A 24103-nucleotide genomic window follows, 5' to 3' on the forward strand; every position below is an offset into this window, starting at 1 on the left:
AATAATATATTATAATTGAGAATTTACAACTGGTTTTACCCAATATATTTCCTATTGAACTTATTTTTTTTTTTCACAGATGAAATGAGTGAACTTCTGTAGAAACTAAATAAAAACATCAAAGCTGAAAGATATTTCCCAATAAGACCTTGAAGATTGCCCATGATGAAAAAGCGGATATTTTGAAGACCACTTGAGGTGAAAACATTTTTATTACTAAATATAGCACCCAAGAAAATTAAACTTTCACAAGATTAAAGTGTATCGTTTTGACTTGTATTTTTTATATTACCTTATTCAAAGTCAGATTTTCTGACACTGGTACAAAGCTAATGATCTGTGATGCAGGAATTCCAAAACTCCATCCTCCATACCTACACAAAAAAAACATTGGGATGTAATTATGTAATTGTAGTTTTCTGCAGTACCCTTTTTTCTCCAGGAGTGAACAGACGGTCGGGTCTGTGGGACCTTTTTCATCAGCATGCCTGTTACTTACATTTTCTTATGTTAAAAAAAAGTTACTGACAGGTAAAATGTAACTAAACTTTTGTTTAGTATTTAATTACTGATCAGGAGCCTATAATCCAAAAATTAATTCCAATATAAATAAGAGCACACAGAATAAACATATAAAAATATACAAGTGTTACTCCAAAATAAGCATGAATCAGGCAAGTGTATATAAACAATAAATATATCATTTAAATACACAGCAACACAAAAAAAAAAAGAAGAAAATTTATAATTAAAATCAAGAAACAATGAAAGAAAGGAGAGGGCGATGAGAAACACAAAATATTAAGGATAATACATAAAGAAACCACTCAGTGGCAGTATGCCAAAGTATAATGATCACAGGTTTGTACAAGTGCTTCTCACTAAATTAGAATATCATTAAAAAGTTAATTTACTTCAGTTCTTCAATACAAAAAGTGAAACTCATATATTATATAGAGTCATTACAGAGTGATCTATTTCAAATGTTTATTTCTGTTAATGTTGGTGATTATGGCTTACAGCCAATAAAAACCCAAAAGTCATTATCTCAGTAAATTAGAATACTTTATAACACCAGCTTGAAAAATGATTTTAAAATCTGCAATGTTGGCCTACTGGTATGTTCAGTACATGCACTCAATACTTGGCCGGGGCTCCTTTTGCATCAATTACTGCATCAATACGGTGTGGCATGGAGGCGATCAGCCTGTGGCACTGCTGAGGTGTTATGGAAGCCCAGGTTGCTTTGATAGCAGCCTTCAGCTCGTCTGCATTGTTGGGTCTGGTGTCTCTCATCTTTCTCTTGGCAATACCCCATAGATTCTATATGGGGTTAAGGTCAGTCGAATCTGCAGGTCAATTAAGCACAGTGATACTGTTGTTTTTAAACCAGGTATTGGTACTTTTGGCAGTGTGGACAGGGGCCAAGTCCTGCTGGAGAATGAAAATTCCATCTCTAAAAGGCTTGTCGGCAGAGGGAAGCATGAAGTGCTCTAAAATTTCCAGGTGGACGGCTGCGCTGAGTTTGGTCTTGTTAAAACATAGTTGACATACACCAGCAGATGACATGGCTCCTCAAACCATCACTGATTGTGGAAACTTCACACTATACGTCAAGCAGCTTGGATTGTGGCCTCTCCACTCTTCCTCCACACTCTGGGACCTTGATTTCCAAATGAAAAGCAAAATTTACTTTCATCTGAAAACAACACCTTGGACCACTGAGCACCAGTCCAGTTCTTTTTCTCCTTGGCCCAGGTTAAGGCACTTCTGGTGTTCTCTATTAGTCATGAGTAGCTTGATACAAGGAATGTGACACTTGTTGCCCATGTCCTGAATATTATGTCTGTGTGTGGTGGCTCTTGAAGCAATGACTCCAGAGCAACAGTCCACTCCTTGTGAATCTCCCCAAAATTTTTGAATGACCTTTTCTTAACAATCCTTTCAAGACTGCGGTTATCTTGGAGGCTTGTGCACCTTTTCTACCACACTTTTTTTCTTCCTCTCAACTTTCCATTAATATGCTTGGATACAGCACTCTGTGAACAGCCAGATTATTTATCAATGACCTTTTGTGGCTTACCCTCCTTGTGGAGTGTGTCAATAACAGCCTTCTGGACATCTGTCAAGTCAGCAGTCTTCCCCATGATTGTGGAGCTACTGAAACAGACTAAGGGACCTTTTTAAACACTTAGGAAGCCTTTGCAGGTGTTTTTTGTTAATTAATCTAATTTATTGAGATAATGACTTTTGAGTTTTCATTTGCTGTAAGCCATAATCATCAACATTAACAGAAATAAACACTTGAAATAGATCACTCTGTTTGTAATGACTCCATATAATATAGGAGTTTCACTTTTTGTATTGAAGAACTGAAATAAATTAACTTTTTGATGATATTCTAATTTAGTGTGACGCACTTGTATATGTAAAAATGCCTATATGTAAATCTACAGAATTATTAGCGATATAATTCAAAATGTTAAATCTATAAAGATTGGTGCAATATCATGCACACAATTAGTGCTATGTTATACACAAATTTGAAACATTAGTGAGGAAATAGAGAGGCATTACACTATGTCATCACATTGGCCCCTAGGCTCTGGAGCCGATGTGGTGACACATTCTATTTTTAATTACGGGTTTGTTTTACTTGCCGACATTGAACCAATCTTTATATATTTAACTTTTTGAATATTATTGTTATTAATTCTGTGGATATACACACATGCACTTTTATGCATACTTTTTGTATGTTATGTATTTCAATAAAATATTTGTTTATACACGCTTGCCTGATTCATGATTTTTATCGACTAACACTTATGTGATTTTCTTTATTACTGATCAGGCTTTGCAAACTTAAAAATCTTTGCAATATACTCCACTATCATATTTTGCTTCCTTCTCTCTCAAATGCTGCTGAAAGTGCCGTTATAACGCCCTAGTTCCTGCTCTTTCAGGGTATACGCATGCAGTGGTTTTTTTTAAGCAACAGTTTTTCGAGTAGAAACCGCTTCAAGAAATTATCTGTCTTTTGACATTTTTGGTGGTGTTTTTCGTTTCCTGAAGTTTTAAGAGTTTTAAAGAATTTAGGTGCAGTTTGTTTTTCTCTCTGAAGCATCTTTTGCAGCCTTTTGAATGGTCAGTGGCTAATTTAGAAAGAGAAAAGAAATGCTCAAAAAACTAAACATTTGAACAGTAATTGATTTTACTATAGAAATAAATAGAAAGAGTTCTTCAAGCTGTTTGTAAGTGATTTCCCAGCATTTTAAGCAAATACGCTTCCACAATCTAAAAAAAAATGCTGCTCTAACAAGAATCCGTACTCAAGCACTATTTGAAAACATTGTCCCTATGAGAACTTCTCTGCTCTCTTCCCTCATACTCAGGCAGTGACTGTGTTTGTATATAGCGTTTGAGCTTGGATTTTTGCTAGAGCAGCAGTTCAAAGCAGCTTCTAAAAGCACATCAGCTAAGCAGTTAAACAATACTTTCAGGGTGTTATTTAGGAATGAAGAAAGCAAAATAAGGTCATAGAATGCATAATTATATAAATGTAAAACGTTTCAAAGACTGATCAACAATCAAATAATAAAAATAACTTTACGTATTAATGACTGGTATTATCTCTTATAGTCGGTACTCTTTAGTGATGGTAGTCTATGCTAGGAAAAGGGTTAATGGTAACATCCCTGATAGTCTAGGGCCTAGACTCTAGGCCAATCAATGCACTGCGCTGAACAGTGAATAATTGTGCAGAGAACTAGCTGTGATCAGAGTGACTGAGCCTGTGTGACAAGTAGCACTTTGCTCTTTAGTGGACTTACATAATGCTATACAGAGTGAATACTGGGTAGTGTCGTTATTTGTAGGTTAATATCAAACTCTTCACTGGATGTTTGTTTACAGTCTGTAAATTGAAAATAATCTTTTTTATGATCTGTACAGTGGATGTGATATGTAATTGTTGGTTTGAGTTCTAGAGCTGTAAAGTGGTTAAAGGGAACCTGTCACCACGTTTTTGGAAGATGGGATAAAAATAGCGTTAAATAGGGGCAGAGGTGGGCGTTACATTAGTGTGTTTGTTATGCGTTTATTACCCACCTAAGTTGCCGAAATACCTTTGCAAAGTCTCCATTTTCGCCTGTCAATCAGGCTGGTCTGGTCAAAAGGGCGTGTTGTCTTCCCCCAGATTTTGCGTAGTTTTCCGTTGGTGGCGTAGTGGTGTGCGCATGCCCAAGGTCCCGAATCCTCTGCCAGGGGATTTAAAAGAGCGCGCTGTTCGTTATTTCATTGGTGATCGGTGGGCGCGGCCATCTTCCTTTGGCCGCGCGTGCGCAGAAGCGGCGCTCTGCTGGCCGCGGCTTCAGGAAAATGGCCGCCGCAATATCCATCTGCGCACGCGCGGCATCCCGCGGCCATTTTCCTGAAGCCGCGGCCAGCAGAGCGCCGCTTCTGCGCACGCGCGGCCAAAGGAAGATGGCCGCGCCCACCGATCACCAATGAAATAACGAACAGCGCGCTCTTTTAAATCCCCTGGCAGAGGATTCGGGACCTTGGGCATGCGCACACCACTACGCCACCAACGGAAAACTACGCAAAATCTGGGGGAAGACAACACGCCCTTTTGACCAGACCAGCCTAATTGACAGGCGAAAACGGAGACTTTGCAAAGGTATTTCGGCAACTTAGGTGGGTAATAAACGCATAAGAAACACACTAATGTAACGCCCACCTCTGCCCCTATTTAACGCTATTTTTATCCCATCTTCCAAAAACGTGGTGACAGGTTCCCTTTAATACAGATGTGCAGACCCAAGCAGAAATGTTCAGCGTTTGCACCAGACAGTCAATTTTCGGGTCTGAACACAGAGAGATAATTTTTCTCTTTTCTTAGCAGTTTGGCTGTCCATTATTTTCAGTTGGGGTTCTGGTGGAAGTTTGGGTACTGTTCTGATACCCGAATCGAACCTTGTAAAAAGTTTGGGTAAGGTACCAGAACCCGAACTTCCACCGATGCACACATCCCTAGTGGTTAATAGTGGCATTCTTTATGAGTTAGGACAGTGAAAGAGGCTATGATGGCATCCGTGGCGGTCTGCAGACTACTCATACACACAGATATGGCATCATCAATTATTAAAATAATTGCCCACAAAAGGATAACACCTTTTCAAGGAGCCTGCCAAAATAAAAGAAAGCATACTTACCTCCTTGACTGGCGCCAATCCTCCATTTCGAGCAATCTTTCCCTTCAGTGATCTTGTAACATTGTTTTCATCACGTGAGCTCTGCAGCTTATCAGTGACCACTGACGGGCTGCAGCTGTCACGCTTCCATCAGAAGAGAAGCTCTTGACTCCTTTTCTGACAGTAGTTGTCCACTACTGGCTGACAGAAGTGCGAAAGCATGCTCCTTGCCGAGTTTATTATCTACTCTGAGACTGCAGGGTGGTCGGTAACCTAGGCAACGAGCTGTACACTAGAATAAAAAAAATCCCTCTGTTCTAGAGACTGGAAAGGATTTTTAATTTTGGGTACATTACAAAATTGATTATTTTTACAAGTGTTTTGCAATTTTAGCCATTTAAGAACTTGAGAAAAGCCCTTTAAGAAGATCTTCCATACAAATCTACTTGTGGCGATGATGATCCTGATTACATAGCGCTCGCTGGAAGGGAAGCAGGATGCGAATACACTCCACACTAAGGGCACACCTGCTGTTATTGCATATGTTTGTCTGAAGAAGGTGCGTCTCCAAGGAGATAGAAAAAAAAAACTAGGTGAAAGATGCCAACACAGACATTACACCAATTGTTTTCTTGTTTTCCTCCTGTACAGACATTTGAACATTCGTGGAAACAAAATGGAAAAATAGTATTTTTTGCTTCCACTTGAGCAGTGAATCTCTGAACTCATAAATACATATATCCACATATCGAGCATAGCTATGTGCTTCTGGATAATGCGCAGATCTGTATGACAATCGATCCAACAATTTACATTACAAAAAAAATAAAAAATGCTGCTTATCATCTTTATTTCTATAGTGCTATAGATCGCACTATTATGTTTCATTTCTACCATGCTTAAGAATGAATTTGAAACCGAGAATATCTTCAATTCATGAGAATACAGCCAGAAAATAAATCCAGACCTAACAAGGGAGGACAGTGTTCAAAAGTTAGATGGAGGATGGTAAGTTAGAGGGGAGAAACTTACCGTTTCTGGACAAATTGCAAGGCTGTTGAGATTAGATAGCTCTCCATGCTTTTTCCTGAGAGATTGTACAACGTCTGTTTAGAGTACGTCATCCGATGAGGAGGGACGACACCTGCTGCATTACATGCCTGGATAATAAAACACAATGCACTCAAAACCTGATGCAAATATACTGTATATATATACAGTTAGGTCCATATATATTTGGACAGAGACAACCTTTTTCTAATTTTGGTTATAGACATTACCACAATGAATTTTAAACAAAACAATTCAGATGCAGTTGAAGTTCAGACTTTCAGCTTTCATTTGAGGGTATCCACATTAAAATTGGATGAAGGGTTTAGGAGCTTCCGCTCCTTAACATGTGCCACCCTGTTTTTAAAGGGACCAAAAGTAATTGGACAATTGACTCCAAGGCTATTTCATGGACAGGTGTGGGCAATCCCTTCATTATGTCATTCTGAATTAAGCAGATAAAAGGCCTGGAGTTGATTTGAGGTGTGGTGCTTGCATTTGGAAGGTTTTGCTGTGAAATAAACATGCGGTCAAAGGAGCTCTCCATGCAGGTGAAACAAGCCATCCTTAAGCTGCGAAAACAGAAAAAAACCCATCTGAAAAAATGCTACAATATTAGGAGTGGCAAAATATACAGTTTGGTACATCCTGAGAAAGAAAGAAAGCACTGGTGAACTCATCAATGCAAAAAGACCTGGGCGCCCACGGAAGACAACAGTGGTGGAGGATAGAAGAATAATCTCCATGGTGAAGAGAAACCCCTTCACAACAGCCAACCAAGTGACCAACACTCTCCCGGAGGTCGGCGTATCAATATCCAAATCTACCATAAAGAGAAGACTGCATGAAAGTAACTACAGAGGGTTCACTGCACGGTGCAAGCCACTCATAAGCATCAAGAATAAAAAGGCTAGACTGGACTTTGCTAAAAAACATCTAAAAAAGCCAGCACAGTTCTGGAAGAACATTCTTTGGACAGATGAAACCAAGATCAACCTCTACCAGAATGATGGAAAGAGAAAAGTATGTTGAAGGCGTGGTACAGCTCATGATCCACAGCATACCACATCATCTGTAAAACAGCGGATGCAGTGTGATGGCTTGGGCATGCATGGCTGCCAGTGGCACTGGGTCACTAGTGTTTATTGATGATGTGACACAGGACAGAAGCAGCCGAATGAATTCTGAGGTATTCAGAGCCGCCATACTGTGTGCTCAGATCCAGACAAATGCAGCCAAACTGGTTGGTTGTCGTTTCATACTACAGATGGACAATGACGCAAAACATAAAGCCAAAGCAACTCAGGAGTTTATTAAAGCAAAGAAGTGGAATATTCTTGAATGGCCAAGTCAGTCACCTGATCTCAACCCAATTGAGCATGCATTTCACTTGTTATAGACTAAACTTCAGACAGAAAGGCCCATAAACAAACAGCAACTGAAAACCACCACAGTGAAGGCCTGGCAGAGCATCAAAAAGGAGGAAACACAGCGTCTGGTGATGTCCATGAGTTCAAGACTTCAGGCAGTCATTGCCAACAAAGGGTTTTCATCCAAGTACTAGAAATGAACATTTTATTTAAAATTATTGAATCTGTCCAATTACTTTTGGTCCCTTTAAAAACAGGGTGGCACATATTAAGGAGCTGAAACTCCTAAACCCTTCATCCAATTTTAATGTGGATACCCTCAAATGAAAGCTGAAAGTCTGAACTTCAACTGCATCTGAATCGTTTTGTTTAAAATTTATTGTGGTAATGTCTAGAACCAAAATTAGAATAATGTTGTCTCTGTCCAAATATATATGAACCTAACTGTATATATTTCAAATATAATTACCGGGCACTACAGTCAATACATGTCTATTACAAATTTGCCATTAACTTGGTTTTACAATTTTAGAAAAATTGGTCACTGAAAGAGGATCAATCACTTTGAAGAAATAAATATATATAATCTGGTGTACATGCCGCAGTATCCTGAATTCGATGCGGTTTTTCTTTTGCTCCTGTGCCTCTGAATTCCTGAGCTATGGCTCGTTCTACCTTGTATGCAAATCTAGTCTTTATAGCAAAGTGGGCGTTGTCCTCAACTTTTCAAGTTTTTCCTTGAAGACCACACCCACCTTGCTTAAAAGATTAGATTTATATGCAGTGACAAGGGAAAAATATCTCAGAAATGGAGTGACGCAGAAACTAATAACATATAAAACCAGATTCAGGAGAACATGGTCATTTGCACCAGGTAAAAAAATGTCATTTTCATGGCAAATAACAGATCCTTTTTAATCTTTTCACGCACCCTGTCTTACATGTACAGTCAGGGGGAGTGTGTATGGAGCAGGCTCAGGAGCTGTACAGGTCATTTCCTGCTGTAATACATAGCTGGCATCTGCCTATAACAGCAGCGATTGGCTCTAGATGCTATTTAACTATTTGAACGCCGCTGTCAAACCGTAACAGTATCAATGAATTAGCTTTAGTGGCAGTGTGCACGCTCGCTGGCATCGCCCTTCCTTCCGCAATAGCCCATCACTGCCATCTTAGTACTCCTTTTCAAGCTTAATACTCTTCCGAAGCTTTCACCTGGAGCATCAAAGGCGAACGTGATTTATACTATAAATTGCAACAATGTAGTATAGCACTCTATTTTAAAAATGATTTCAGGTTCAAGTCCCTTAGAGAGACTGAAACAAAGGAAAAGATTATAAACAGAAGTTTAAAAAAATATTAGAAAAATATAAAAGTTTAAAATGATCTCCAATCTTCCCAATTTTAAAGAATTAATAATAAGCATAAGGCTACATTGACGGAAAAATTAAAAAGTTATGGCTATTGGAAGAAGGGGAGGAAAAAAACCAAAACAGACGGTTTTGAAGGGGTTAATCTTGCATAGATTCATGATATTACATAATAAGGTTGTTTTTGTACATTTTCTATCATGCCACAATATTTGAAACATTATTTCACTACCAATAGAGCTAAGCACCAGGCGCCACATTGATCAGTAGTGGGGGTTGGAACAGAATTTCAGCATGTTGGATCAGATGCTCTGGCTTCATGGCAACCTTTATGTACATCTTCAAGCTTATATTATGGTCTCTATCGGGGATTCCAGTTTTTTTTACAGTATGAGTAGTAGAGGAATCAGTAATATGCTTACTGTCAAAAATAATGGAACCCCAATGGAAATCAGATCGACCCCATTGTGATTCAAAATTACGGACTTGATGGAATCTCTTGAAAAAACAATAGCTTATAGCCATCGCGGCTACAGAAGTCCCTGGTGCTAGTATGAGCACAGCAAGTTATACAGCATCTGTGCCAATTCCTGAAACTTTTGACCTGTACAAAGCTGCTAAGACAGACACATAGGAGACCTTGAAAGCTGTTTGAACATATATTTCTGTATATCCTCAGAATTAGCTAGAAAAGGTTTTAATCCCCATTGTACCATAACCGCAAGTGCCCCGGAGGAGCAAACTACATGTGCACCGCCCCCAACTCTCTGAACTGAGCACTCCCCAGTCCCGCGCCTCTACTAGAGCCCTCACTCATGTCATAGAGGGGTAAGGGAGCGTTCGTGAACTTCAGGGCACTTGCCATCATGGGTTCTCGTATTTCATCATGCATAAATAAAGGTGTTTAATCGTTCTTCCAGGTCTTGTATCTAACACACTCAGTAGTTTTACAACTGCCAACAGACATACTTTTATATTAGGAGAAGGCACATAATTTCCAGTAATAATATGCACTGTTAGCGCTGTAGTTTTATGTCACGGGAAATAATGGCTCTTTGTTGAATAGAAACTAAGCAAACAGAAAAAAAATGTTTGCTCTCTGAATGCCGCTAATTGTTTTATTTACAGAGCACATCACAAAAGGGACAGTAATTAAGGATTGTGCTTGGTAGTCTTAACAAAACAGTAGTAAAGGTTATTCAATCAAATTCCTATTTAGCCATAACTTTGCATTTATGTGCATTGGTAACGGTGAGGTTCTGCTGTTAGTGACATCAGTTCATTCCAAATTTCATCTGCACTGTACTTTTTCTGCATTTTATAGCAAACGCAAAATAAGAATTAGGAAAGTCTTCTTAGCACATTATTCCATTAGAGTGGTTCCGAGAGCACAGTTTAATGTAGATGACATTAGTATATCATGTGTTGGTGAGTGGCACACAGAGAAACCATGTGGCCCCTTGAGACAAATGAAGAATTTTTTGCCCTAGATGTTTTTTTGCCCTAGATGTTACCGAAAAAAAAAAAGAAATGTACTGCAAGCTGCTCAACTCTGTTCAGTCACAATCAAGCTTCTTTTCGGCTCACTCTCTAACCCCTCTTCCTCCTTTTTCAAACACGTTACTACCTTCAAATTTGCTATTACCTGAATTGAGCCTAAGATGGGAGATCACAAAAGGAGAGAGAGCGGGAGACTGAGCCGACAAGTAGTTTGCTGTCAGGATTGAGACTGAATCAGACAGCTTGCAGTGTGTTGACTTACCGTACACGCAAACTGCAGGAAAAAAACAATCGAATATCTTTAATTAAATTGCAGAAATGTTTTATGCCACATCAAAGTTACAGGCCACAAAAAAAGATGCAAAACTGTCCATACCTAAATCAGGTCCACCACATATCATTACATCATTACATTGATAAGAGCTTCTTTTTAATCCCAAACCTAATGGTTCCCTTCTCACAGTTTCTGGGCTCGCTTACACTACTGTGCAAACTGGACAAGTGCTATCTGATTTTTTTATTGGATAGCCCAAGGACCAATATTATTCAATGGTTCTGATGACCGATTTTTTTTTTCAAGTACAGAATTTGTGGGGGAAAAAAAGCGCAACATGCTGTGATGTGACTCCAAAATCGGATGGGTGCAAGAATAAAAATCGGGTGCAATTATGAGCCACAGTAAAGAATCGGATATTTACGGATACATTACAATTCTGTAGCATAGGAAACTGTAATTGGTCCTGTAAATGATCACTAACTGCTCTAAAAAAACGGATTGCATACAGATGACAAGCGAGAAACAATTGTTCCACTTTTCTAGATGAAAATCAGACCGATTTTTAATACGCTCTTGTGACCCTAGCCTTAGTGTAAGTCTGCATGCTACAGAATTTTTTCACTGTGGATTAATTTACAAATCCACAGGGAATTCACAGCTAAATCCACACGTGTTCCATGCAGATTTTGGAGGGGATTCATTGTAGATTTCTCCACTGTTTCACTGAAAACAACGACATCAGCAGTGAAAATCTGAGCCATTTCTGCAACATTATGTCATTTTGTATATTTGCCCAGGGGCGTAACTACCACGGTCGCAGCGGTTGCCGCTGCGACCGGGCCTGGCAGGTCAGAGGCATCCAACTCCCCCCGCCGCACTGAACTATATTGGCGTCTATGACGGTTGGCGTTAGGGGCAGGCAGCTGCCTAGGGCCCCCGCTTCCCCGGGGCCCCCAGCTAGCGGCACATCACGCAGCTGCTATGGGGCCCCTGAGAGGCAGGGGAGCCCGCCTGCCGCCAGGGCCGACTCCTCCCGCATTGAACTATACCAGCGTTTGCCAGTACAGTTGAAAGCAATGATGGAGGAGAGCGTTAGCTGATGTTCCCTCTCCCATCATTCACCGCTCTGCCTCTGACACTGCGGGTGTGCGATGACGTCATCGTGCACTCACTGTGTGCCAGGCAGTGCAGCCATTGAGACAGGAGCAGAGAGCAGTGCAGGCACAAGGAGACGTGAGGAGTGTGTTTTTTTTTGGTTTTACTTATAGTGAGAACTGGACTGTGGGGCCATTCTCGAGGGGGGGGGGCTATATACTATGCAGGCAGTTATATATACTATGCAGGCAGCACTATATACTACGTGGGCAGTGCTATATACTACGCGGGCTGTGCTATATACTACACGGGGTCTGTTATATACTATGCAGGCTGTGCTATATACTATGCAGGCTGTTCTATATTCTATGTGGGCTGTGTTATATACTATGGGGGTATATTATATTCTATGGGGGAGGCTGTGTTATATACTATGTGGCTGTGTTATCTACTATTGGGGGGAATATTATATTCTATGGGGGAGTGTTGTGAATTCTGCTTTTGGGCTCCCTCCGGTGGTTGTAGGTGGTAATGCAGTTGCCCCTGAGTTGCAGTCCTGGTCAGGTGTATCTGCTGATTGCAGTTCTGACTGGGGTATTTAGGCGTGCAGGATTCATTAGTCCTTGCCAGTTGTCAATTGTTGTTGGGAGGTGTTGGACCTCTGCTTGGTTCCTCCTGCCTTTCTGCCAAATCAGCAAAGATAAGTGTCTGGTTTTTTTTTTCCTGTGGCACACATGCTATGTGCTTCACAATTCAGTGCTATTCTTTGTGTTTTCTTGTCCAGCTTAGATTGTGTCAGTATTTTCTCAGTCTTGTTGGATTATCTGGAGTGGCAGATATACATTCCATGTCTTTAGTTAGATTGTGGAACTTTTTGCATTATCTGCTGTGGATATTTTTGGAAGGGTTTTAATACTGACCGCCTAGTAATCTGTCCTATCCTTTCCTATTTAGCTAGAGTGGCCTCTTTTGCTAAATCCTGTTTTCTACCTGCGTGTGTCTATTCTTCTCCTACTGACAGTCATTATTCGTGGGGGGCTGCCTATCCTTTGGGGGTCTGCTCTGAGGCAAGGTAGCATTCCTATTTCCATCTATAGGGGTATTTAGTCCTCCGGCTGTGTCGAGGTGTCTAGGGTTTGTTAGGCACACCCCACGGCTACTTCTACTTGCGGTGTTAGTTCAGGATTTGTGGTCAGTACAGGTTCCACCGACTAACTAAAGACATGGAATGTATATCTGCCACTCCAGAGAATCCAACAAGACTGAGAAAATACTGACACAATCTAAGCTGGACAAGAAAACACAAAGAATAGCACTGAATTGTGAAGCACATAGCATGTGTGCCACAGGAAAAAAAAAACAGACACTTATCTTTGCTGATTTGGCAGAAAGGCAGGAGGAACCAAGCAGAGGTCCAACACCTCCCAACAACAATTGACAACTGGCAAGGACTAATGAATCCTGCACGCCTAAATACCCCAGTCAGAACTGCAATCAGCAGATACACCTGACCAGGACTGCAACTCAGGGGCAACTGCATTACCACCTACAACCACCGGAGGGAGCCCAAAAGCAGAATTCACAACAGGGGAGGCTGTGTTATATACTATGGGGGGTATATTATATTCTATGGGAGAGGATGTGTTCTATACTATGTGGCTGTGTTATCTACTATTGGGGGAATCTTAAATTCTATGGGGGAGGCTGTGTTATATACTATGGGGGTATATTATATTCTATGGGGAGGCTGTGTTATATACTATGGGGGGTATATTATATTCTATGGGGGAGGCTGTGTTATATACTATGGGGAGTATATTATATTCTATGGTGAGGCTGAGTTATATACTATGTGGCTGTGCTATATACTATGGGGGTACATTATAAATTATATTCTATGGGGGAGGCTGTGTTATATACTATGGGAGTACATTATATTCTATTGGGAAGTCTGTGTTATATACTATGGGGGCTGCATTATATTCTATGGGGGGGCTACATTATATACTATGGGGAGGTGGGCTGTATTATATATTCTATCAGGGGTGTGGTGAAATATGTATATATCTATATATATATATATATATATATATATATATATATATATATATATATATGTGCAGTGAACTTATGTATAGCTATTGTGTGAACATCTGTCCTGAAGGCTGCAGGTTCGCACCCAGGTGTTAATATTTATTTTCCTGGGACAAGTAGATTTCTGTCTCCAATCCCACCAGGGGGTCCTGCTGGAAGCAAAGAAGAAAGGTAACATTTGACACCTCCTAGCTCTTGGAAGAGAGATGTTAATTACGGCCTGATAGTATCCCTGTGAGAACCTTTACACACAGGATCTCAATAGAAAATAATATATTCATTGGGGGACGCGGCCGTGGTCCAATCAAAAACCAAGCAATTATGATATTAATCTGAGGGGCTGGTCTAGAAACCTGACCTCCAGACCAAAGCTATAAATTAGACCTGTATACAGAGAGACATGTTCACATGTGAAGGCAGCCGAAGCTGATGTGTCCCACCAACTCCATTCACCCCCCTCAGGGAGCAGAAAGCAAACTACCAGTTAGATGATTTCTGTAAGTTTCTCCTGTTTATTTTTATACTGTTTTGCATAAGTTGTATGTCTTTTTATTATTATATTTTTATACCTTTTCTTACTGTAAGCACTGAACCTTTTTGTATTAAAGTATAAAACTTTAACAAGTTGAACCTTGAATGTTCTAAAAGAAACCTGTTGTGAATTCTATTTTTGGGCTCCCTCTAGTGGTCACAAGCGGTACTGTGTAGTGTTGTCTTTCTGCAGGTTGGCTGCATCAGCTGGTTCGTTATCCTTGGTTGGTTTCCTATTTAGCTCACCTGGAGACTCAGTTCCTTGCCTGCTATTAATGTATTCAGTGCTCTTCAGTTTCCTTGTGGCTACCTTGCTCCCAGTCTCTCCAAGACAAGCTAAGTTTTTGTTTGTTCATTTTTTGATTATCAGTGTTCATTATGTTTTTAGTCCAGCTCGCTAAAATGTGATTTCCTCGTTTGCTGGTTGCTCTAGGGGACTGAGTTTCTCCCCCCACACCGTTAGTTGGTGTGGGGGTTCTTGAAATCTCAGTGTGGATATTTTGTAAGGGTTTTTTACTGACCGCATAGATTCCCTTTTCTATTTTCTGCTATCTAGTATTAGTGGGCCTCATTTGCTGAATCTGCTTTCACCCCTGTGTATGTGCCTTCCTCTTACCTCACCGTTATTATCTGTTGGGGGCTTCTATATCTTTGGGGATTATTTCTCTGGAGGCAAGAGAGGTCTTTCTTTCTCTCTAGGGGTAGTTAGTTCCTCAGGCTGGCTCGAGACGTCTAGGATTTTTAGGCACGTTCACCGGCTACTTCTAGTGTGTTTGGATAGGTTCAGATTTGCGGTCAGTCCAGTTTGCCACCTCCCTAGAGCTTGTCCTATGTTTGTTACTTAGCTGGAGTAATTTGTGATCCTCAACCACTAAGGATCATAACAGAAACCATAGCCTAAGGTGTGTGAGCCTTATGAGTGGTAGACAATATTATTATTAATATTTCTGGAACTCATCGCCTGTGTATTCGATGAGTGGCGGCAGCGTGTATGAGCGGGTGTGTGGCCTGGGTCGGTGTGTGATTTATGCTCCCATTACAGCATAGGACAGAGGTTGAATGCTGGACTGAGAGAGGGGAGATAGATTAACCCTTGCAGGCACAACCCCAAGTCATGTGCTGAGAGCGGATACGTGACAAATTAGGTACACCTCGGAGAGGGGATCCGTGACGGCGCTACATTGTATTCTATGGGGTGCTGTATTAGATTTTATGAGGGAAGATTGCATCATACTCTTTGATGGGGCTACATTATATTCTATGGTGAGGTGGACTGTATTATTTTCTATTCGGGGCTACATTATATTCTATGGGGGCTGTATCTATGCGGGCAGTACGGTGGCTCAGTGGACAGCACGGCAGCCTTGCGGCACTGGAGTCCTGGGTTCTAATCCCACCTTGGACAACATCTGCAAGGAGTTTGTATGTTCTCCCCGTGTTTGCGTGGGTTTCCTCCGGGTACTCCGGTTTCCTCCCACACTCCAAAGACATACTGATCGGTAATTTAGATTGTGAGCCTCAATGGGGACAGTAATGATAATGTATGCAAAATTGTAAAGCGCTGCGGAATATGTTAGCGCTATATAAAAAAAGAAAGAAAGAAATTATATTTATATTCTCTGAGGGATAATTGCATCATACTATTTGAGGGGACTACATTATACTATATGTGGGGGGTTGCTTTATATTCTATGGGGAGTTACATTATACTCTGGGGTGGCTGCATTATACTCTGTGGGGTGGCTGCTTTATACACTGTGGGTTGGCTGCATTATACAATATGTTGGCTGCATTATACTGTATCGAGGACTGTGGGGAATCCATTATACTATATGAAGAACTATGGCGTGCATTATACTATGGGAAGTGAATTGTACGACGTGGATGACTATGGCGGTGCATTATACTATATGGCGCACTATGAGGAGTGTATTATACTATATGGAGTATTATGAGGGGTGCATTATACTATATGGAGCACTATGAGCAGTGTATTATACTATATGGAGGACTGAGGAGTGTATTATACTATATGGAGGACTGAGGAGTGTATTATACTGTATGGAGGACTGAGGAGTGTATTATACTATGTGGAGGACTGAGGTGTGTATTATACTATATGGAGGACTGAGGAATGTATTATACTATATGGAGGACTGAGGAGTGTATTATACTATATGGAGGACTGAGGAGTGTATTATACAATATGGAGGACTGAGCAGTGTATTATACTATATGGAGCACTATGAGGAGTGTATTTTAATATATGGAGGACTATGAGGAGTGTATTATACTATATGGAGGACTGAGGAGTGCATAATACTATATGGAGGACTATGGGGAGTGTATTATACTATATGGAGGACTATGGGGAGTGTATTATACTATATGGATGACTATGAACTGTGCAGTATATTATATAGAGGACTATGGGGGTGCATTATATTATAAGGAGGACTATGGATCCCCATGACTTCTATGTAAGCCCCTGATGAGTATAATGGTTTATTTTCTTTTATACATTACATAACAACAGCAGTACGGGGAACAAATATATACCAGGATGGGGAACCGGATAGTTACGCCACTGAGGTCACACTATACAACTTTGCAATAAAGCTATAGTGAGCAAAATGAATAGGGAAAATGTGAATTTGGGTGGAAAATATTTTGGCATAGTGGGGGGGGGGGGCATTTGAAAGTTTGCACCGGGGCCCATAACCCCATAACTTTGTAGTTACCCCACTGCATAATTTGGGCCAAATGACGAGCACAGACTTCATGGAAGTATATTGTGTCATTTAATTCATTTTTATGAAATGCTTTTGGAGTTTTTTGGAGTTCATCTTTGTGAATAGCCGAAAATTACAGCACAGAAGTATTTCTAAAAGTTAAAGTTGCATTAGGTTGTAACAGCTACTAAAATAATTCCAGAGCAGAACTCACAGGTCTCGTTACACTTACCGAATATCCAGTTGAGCAGTTGCAGTTACCATATGTAAATGTCTGGTCGCCTGTATAGTTCCATGACCCCAAGCTGTTTTCAGCCAAGCATTGCCTACAAGGAGAGTAACAGATGTAACACATCATTCCACTGGTGCATTTTCTAATCCATTACATATCTCAACGCACGACCCATTACGCTCGGGAAACAACGTTTTACGGTTTTATACAGTTTTGTTTTATGCAGTAATTTTGCTATAAGAAATAATAAACCCCTTCTATGTATGATCATGACTATAACAAATTGCTTTGAAGATCGGTTTTCTGTGTAAATGTGCTCTGTTGTCGACCTGGCACTTTTATACAGTCATAAAAATCCTTGGTGACTTATAATATGTTTATAATTTACAGCAAGGAGGACATCATCCCATATACAGTATTTTTCATTTTATATTGATTTGTTCTGCACCTTCTTCCTCCCATTATATTTTCCATAATGTGGATTTATTTAGCTCTCTACGGCAGAGGTCTTCAGCTTCTGTCTCTTCTACTGTTGCAAAACAACAACTCTCCGTATGCTCAGTCAACCAAATGCCAAAATTACTTTTTTAGGCTAGTTTCACATTTGCGGTCGGGAGGGCTGTGGATGGCAGCGTACTTCCTCCATGAAGCCCGCTTATACTCCGCCTGCATCTCCATGCGTCCTGCGTTGCCCTGCGTAGCTATCTTTAACATTGGGTGCACAGGGACATGCGTTGTATGCGATTTGCCATCCTCAGCCCTCCTGTCCGCAAATGTGAAACTAGCCTTACCTTCACTTCCTCATGGACACAAAAGTATAGAAAAGTGGTATTATTGTGTTGGTTCTATGTGATCCCAGTGTGAGAATTAGATGTTATGAGAAAGGAGTATTTTTTATTTGGTAATTTACTGATGTTAAAATTCTAAAATATTTGCATCTCATAGTTCAAAACAGTAAGTCAATTCAATTTCAAGTAGTAGGACCCCAATGGACATCTTTTCTGATCAACCGAATTTACTCAATGGACTCTGCAAACTGCTCATTTTGTCAAAACAGTGGTTGACTTGAAAGAGTGAGCTACTGTGCTTACGAGTTTTGGTCCAAGCAGGCGTTGTCTATGCCAGGAAACGAGGACATTGCATTCATCAGGTCTTCACTTGTGTTATTAGACAATCTGCAAAATGAATAGAAATGCAATTTAGAAAAACATGAAAAATGTGCTGTCATGAAGAATAAAGTTCTGACAATAGAAGCAAAGGCTGTTCTGATGCCACTTCACCATCATGAGTTTGTAAGCATATAAATCATGGTAAAGAATATTAATCTACATTTATATGCACTTTCTTTGCTAATGTATTTAAATTATATAATCCAATCAGATGGATCGTTGTTCTTCTTGTACCTGAGATACAAAGTACCTATGATCTGTACAACTGCACCTACAGAGGTAGATGTATCCCTACCGGTTTCTTTTCCAGCAGATCCCTGTAGGAGAGCATCTCCATGATACAGTGTTATACAGTGGCCCCATACTAAGTCATGGCAGTAGAACGCTGAAGGAGCTCCATGTGCCTCCATATATGCTACTTGAATGGTGCTTCAGGGCTTCTTTGTTAAAAATAAATTGAAATACATAAATCTTTCTCACCCAAACACTACGACTTGCTCTTTGGTGCCATACAGCTCAGGAGTCAATAAGAGTTCTGGGTATTCTGCATATCCCATAGAGAGTGATCCCAATCCCATGGCAGCAATGACAAATAATATTGGAAGCAGAATTTGAGAAATCAAACCCTTCCAGTTCCTTTTGGAGTTGTGAAACCTCTTTATGAACATGGCCATAATCTTCTTCAGTAGCAGCTTGAAACCTTTCGCATGTTCCATCCTGGTCAACGGTTGATCTGTGCAATGATATGAATACGGCTAAAGTATATAACTGTCAAGGACATGAATTGATTGACAAGTTTGTCTGGATCAATAAACCAATGAAACAGGGCTAGTTGACATTTCTGAATCAATGGATGCTACTTTTTATATGCAAATGATGTCCAGGACAAATTAGTAATGACAAGTGGCGATGAGCGAACGTGCTTGGATAACGTCTTATCTGAGCATGCTCGGATGTTATCCGAGTATCTTGAGTATGATCATATATTATGTGCGAGTCCCCGCAGCTGCTAGACAGACACAACACATGTGGGGATTCCTGTCATGAATCCCCAATGGCTAGGGATAGCACAGGACAAGCAAAGTACAAATAAATAACGGACGAGCTCTAGGGTGATGGAACCTGGGCTGACCGCTGCCCTACGCCTGACAAACGCAACTAGAGATAGCCAGGGAGCATGCCTACGTTGGTTCTAGACGCCACGCACCAGCCTAAGAGCTAACTAGTACTGCAGAGAAAATAAAGACCTCACTTGCCTCCAGAGGAATGAACCCCAAAAAGATATAGTTGCCCCCCACATGTATTGACGGTGAAATGAGAGGAAGGCACACACATAGAGATGATATATATAGCTTTAGCAAATTGAGGCCCGCTGTAAACTAGAAAGCAGAACGATACAAAAGGGGACTGAGCGGTCAGCAAAAAACCCTAATCAAAAAAACCATCCTGAGATTACAAGAACCCATGTGCCAACTCATGGCACATGGGGAGAACCTCAGTCCACTAGAGCTTCCAGCTAGCATAGAGACATAATAAGCAAGCTGGACAAAAAACCAAACAACTGAAAATCAGCACTTAGCTTATCCTGAAAGATCTGGGAGCAGGTAGGCAGGAACCAAACAGAGCACATCTGAATACATTGATAGCCGGCAAGGGAATGACAGAAAGGCCAGGTAAAATAGGAAACACCCAGCCTCTGATGGACAGGTGGAAACCAAAGGCCGCAACCCACCAAAGTCACCCAGTACCAGCAGTAACCACCAGAGGGAGCCCACAAACAGAATCCACAACAGATTCCCCAACTAACAGGCAATCCCTACATGTTTTGAGGTTGTCTAGCAGCCGCAAATCATGCAGCCGCAGGGACTGGAACATAATGTACGAGCACCCCCGAGATACTCTGATAACACCCTTGGGTAACAGGTTATCCGAGCAGGTTTGCTCATCACTAATCACAAGGTCTACAATAGCATAGTACTGTGCTCGAATGTTCCAATGTGTGTATTGTTTTATGCTCTCAGGTGCTTCCTACTGTTTTCATCTGTGATCTGCATGTTGGATTTCCACTACAGCTTTATATCATGAAGACTTTGAGACCTCACCTCAACCAATGCTCCCGGAAAAGCAAAAATGAGCACGCCATCCATTTCTGTCACCTCTTATTAATATATTTTTTGTGTCTTCAGAGCTAACCTTGCTATACAATTTTTGGCAATTACTTCCATGAAACTTGAGGAAAGCACTGAGGAAGCCACTGTTCAGAGGTGATACGGATGGGGTCTTCCTCTTCCTCATCCTATCATTGCCTACTATACAGGTCTTTGGCTTTATATAATGCCACTTGACGATTCAAGTTTCAATAGTTAGTGCACTGTTGGTCTAGGTTGTGCCAACAAACATATCAGTTTCCCTTTTTGTAGAACACTATTTTGTGTGTTTTTCACTCATGTTTTATAGATTTTTGAATTTGTTATATGTATGTGGATATTCTCTTAATAACCATTGCTGTGGCAGACATATATTAGACTTTTATATATTTATGTATCACTGATATTATCCTGTATACATCTTTATCTAGTCAAATGAAATTTATTATGGGAACACTTAGCTTTGTACCTAGGACCTGTTGGTGTTTCTAATTCTTTTTATATGTGTTTTTTAATGTCTTTTTCTATAATTGAAAACAGTCTATTTGCTGGTGATCCCTTTATTCTAGGCATACTTCTTTTCTCGCCATAGTCCACTTCCGTGAAACTTACCATCTCTGTTAAAAGAATTGTATGAGTTTGTAGAAGATTCATCATCTACTATAAGATTGTCATTTTTAGAGATAGGCACAACCCTTGAAGATAGATCATTTTCTTCGTCCAGCCCCTCAGTTAATTTTAGGAACACCTGACAAAAAAATAAATGCAGTAAACCAGTGTACTGGGTATTTAGTATACAGTTTTATATTATATTTTCTTCTCTGTTTGTGTGGCTTTACTAGTAGTGATTAGTGAATAAATTGTTTTCAATTAGGGGAAGGCTAAGTAAAAAATGTGTTATTGGCCCTTTAAATTAATGGGTTTATCTGGGACATTGTGTTACAGCTTGCGGAACGCACCGAGTAATGATGAATTAATTGTTATTGGTGCGTTTGCAGCCCGGGGTCCACCGTGCAGGAGCCTGCTGCAAGAGGAATGGCGGCCCTATATGGCGGTATAATGTCAAATTAGACGCGAGTTCCGTCTCTCGGTCAGTATAGCATGACCCCTGTTGCTTCACAGGGTCGTGGAATAATAAGTGGGACTAAAGACCCTAACTAGGGTTGTGCTTGCTCTGGAACTCTTCTGTGCTAACCGCACACATGAAGGAACCAGATGCTAAGCCAAGCGACTAATTGCCCCCACTGACACTAGCTGCCTGCCTATAAGAATTTCCACGGCTAACGGACACTCTCCACGTGTAACCTGAGTGGCAGAGTATTACTGGCAACAAGCAACAAAATACAAATGATATTAGTGCATGGCCGTGCGGCCATGCGAACCCTTTATAGCTGCAGCAACTTCAGGACCTTCTTAAGGGACTAATGAGAGCTGCTACAGGACCTGAGCGTGTGACCCCCGACCTCCAATGAGAGGTCCTTCCTTGGGTATGCTCAGAAGGGAAAAAGCAGGACTTAGTCCCAGAGATGTCGGTTCGCCGCAGACCAGTACTGGCTACAATGACTGAGCCTGGAAGAGCAGCAGTAACCAAGCGCAGAGTATCAGCCTGAGCCAGACACTGGGACCGACGTCTCCGCTGAGCAGACTCCACTGCGGCTGGAGAAGAATGGGAGACCGCAGCAGAGATGGCTTGAGATTCCCCGTGCAGCGGTGGGAACTTGACACCTAACACTTTGTTTATTTTTTCCTATGAGGGAACTTGCAGGCAATTAGTTATTAGCTACTAGCCTGTTCTCCACTGGCTCACAGCGAGTATGGACTATTCCTGCTGGCAAATCTGCTGCTTCATTTGACCTCACTTCAACAGAGCAGCTCTTTCATTTCTGGTCTACTAAGTTGATGGAACTTCACTGCTGACTTCATGCTGATTGACAGTTGGCTCTCCACAGTTAGGCAGCAGGGAGCCAACTGTCAATCAGTATGACATTGACACCCTTCCATATCCGGCCCAATAGGGAAAAATAAGCAAAGTCCCACATAACCCCTTTAATTTTCTCACTGATTTATTAAACAATAAAAAAAGGAGAGAAAAAAAAAAAGGTGACGGCACCACTTTAAAGCAAAGTCTGATAATCACATATGTGGCGGCTCACATACGTCAATTATACCATAGGATACCGGGTGCTTATCCAAGAAAAAACATCATAAAGAGTATGCAAAAAATAGAAAAAATGGATAGCACTCACCGATCCTTAAAAATCTTGCTTTATTTCAACATTTAAAACATCATGCCTAGTTGAACAGATGAAGGAGTGTGTGAGCCAGTGCTGACGACGGCCGTTTCGAACCCAACAGCGCTTCTACGGTGAGTGCTATCCGTTTTTTCTATTTTTTGCATACTCTTTATTAAACAATAATAATTCTGGAGGAGCCGCCTTTCTCCAAACATTACATGGACACCTTATCAATTTCAATAGGCAACATGTAATCTCTTATTATCCCATGCTGGTACTGGAAGAACATTGAACATTTGCTTTCAGTTGCTTTTGGGGTCTTTTATAGTCATACTGTATTTTAGCTAAAATGTACACTTGTTTTTCTTGGTTACAGGCATTACACAATACACTACTAATAATAATTAAATTTGTGAACCTGCGCTGATAACTTGTCTTTGGAGTACAGTCACAAATGGTATTTTTACACTTTGTAGATGATTAACTAGACTGTATATATATTTCATTTTCAGAAAACACCACTGAAAGGGCAGCCATTTGAAGGAATGTTCACACAACTGAAGACATTATTAATTTTATGTTTGTTTCCAGGCACTAACTTACTGCACATTATATGTTTATTTCTTAAGCATTATTTCTAAATTGGAAAGCAACATGAGCGGAAAATGTCAAGAGAACAGATGTGCCGGCAAACATTGGTTTTTTTTTCTTCCGATGATATTAATATAAAATATAGTACTCTTGGCTATAAGTGAAAATGGTTTTCTTTTAATCTTGTAGTTACCACTCACTTCATTGATTTTAAAGGGGTGTATATACAGTAAAGGGGATAACGTCTCAATCACTGGGGGTCTCACTGTTGGGACCCCTACTAAATCAAGAACTGGAGCTCAGAAGAGCTCAGTGCAAATGGAGTGGTAGTCGACCATGCTTTCATCTGCTTTGTTCATTAACTATGGGACTGCTGGAAACAAGCGATCCCTGCACTTAGCTGGTTTTCATTAAGAATTAATGGAGAGCAAGGGCGCACGATTGACCACCCATTCATTCATTCATACAGGGTTCTTCTGATTCCTAGTTCTTGGGATTTGTGGGAATGCCAGTGGT

General features: G+C 40.7%; 1 protein-coding gene and 1 long non-coding RNA gene across 2 annotated transcripts in view; one reads left to right on the forward strand and one right to left on the reverse strand.

Moving 5' to 3' along the window:
- Positions 1 to 24103, reverse strand: part of ABCA12 (ATP binding cassette subfamily A member 12) — a 243169-nt gene that overhangs the window by 58464 nt on the left and 160602 nt on the right. Inside the window, exons 37-42 of the mRNA XM_077272263.1 lie at positions 21375 to 21510; positions 19096 to 19348; positions 18538 to 18621; positions 17447 to 17540; positions 6228 to 6355; positions 293 to 374 (exon numbers count right to left, since the gene is read on the reverse strand). Coding sequence (XP_077128378.1) covers positions 293 to 374; positions 6228 to 6355; positions 17447 to 17540; positions 18538 to 18621; positions 19096 to 19348; positions 21375 to 21510 — 777 coding nt within the window. The remainder of the gene's footprint in view (positions 1 to 292; positions 375 to 6227; positions 6356 to 17446; positions 17541 to 18537; positions 18622 to 19095; positions 19349 to 21374; positions 21511 to 24103) is intronic.
- The window catches only part of LOC143784249 (uncharacterized), a 52684-nt gene that overhangs the window by 24373 nt on the left and 4208 nt on the right, over positions 1 to 24103 (forward strand). The window contains exon 2 of the long non-coding RNA XR_013217750.1: positions 80 to 198. This is a non-coding gene — a long non-coding RNA (uncharacterized LOC143784249). The remainder of the gene's footprint in view (positions 1 to 79; positions 199 to 24103) is intronic.

This window comes from Ranitomeya variabilis, chromosome 7 (assembly GCF_051348905.1).
Source record: "Ranitomeya variabilis isolate aRanVar5 chromosome 7, aRanVar5.hap1, whole genome shotgun sequence".
NCBI classification, from domain to species: Eukaryota; Metazoa; Chordata; class Amphibia; order Anura; family Dendrobatidae; genus Ranitomeya; species Ranitomeya variabilis.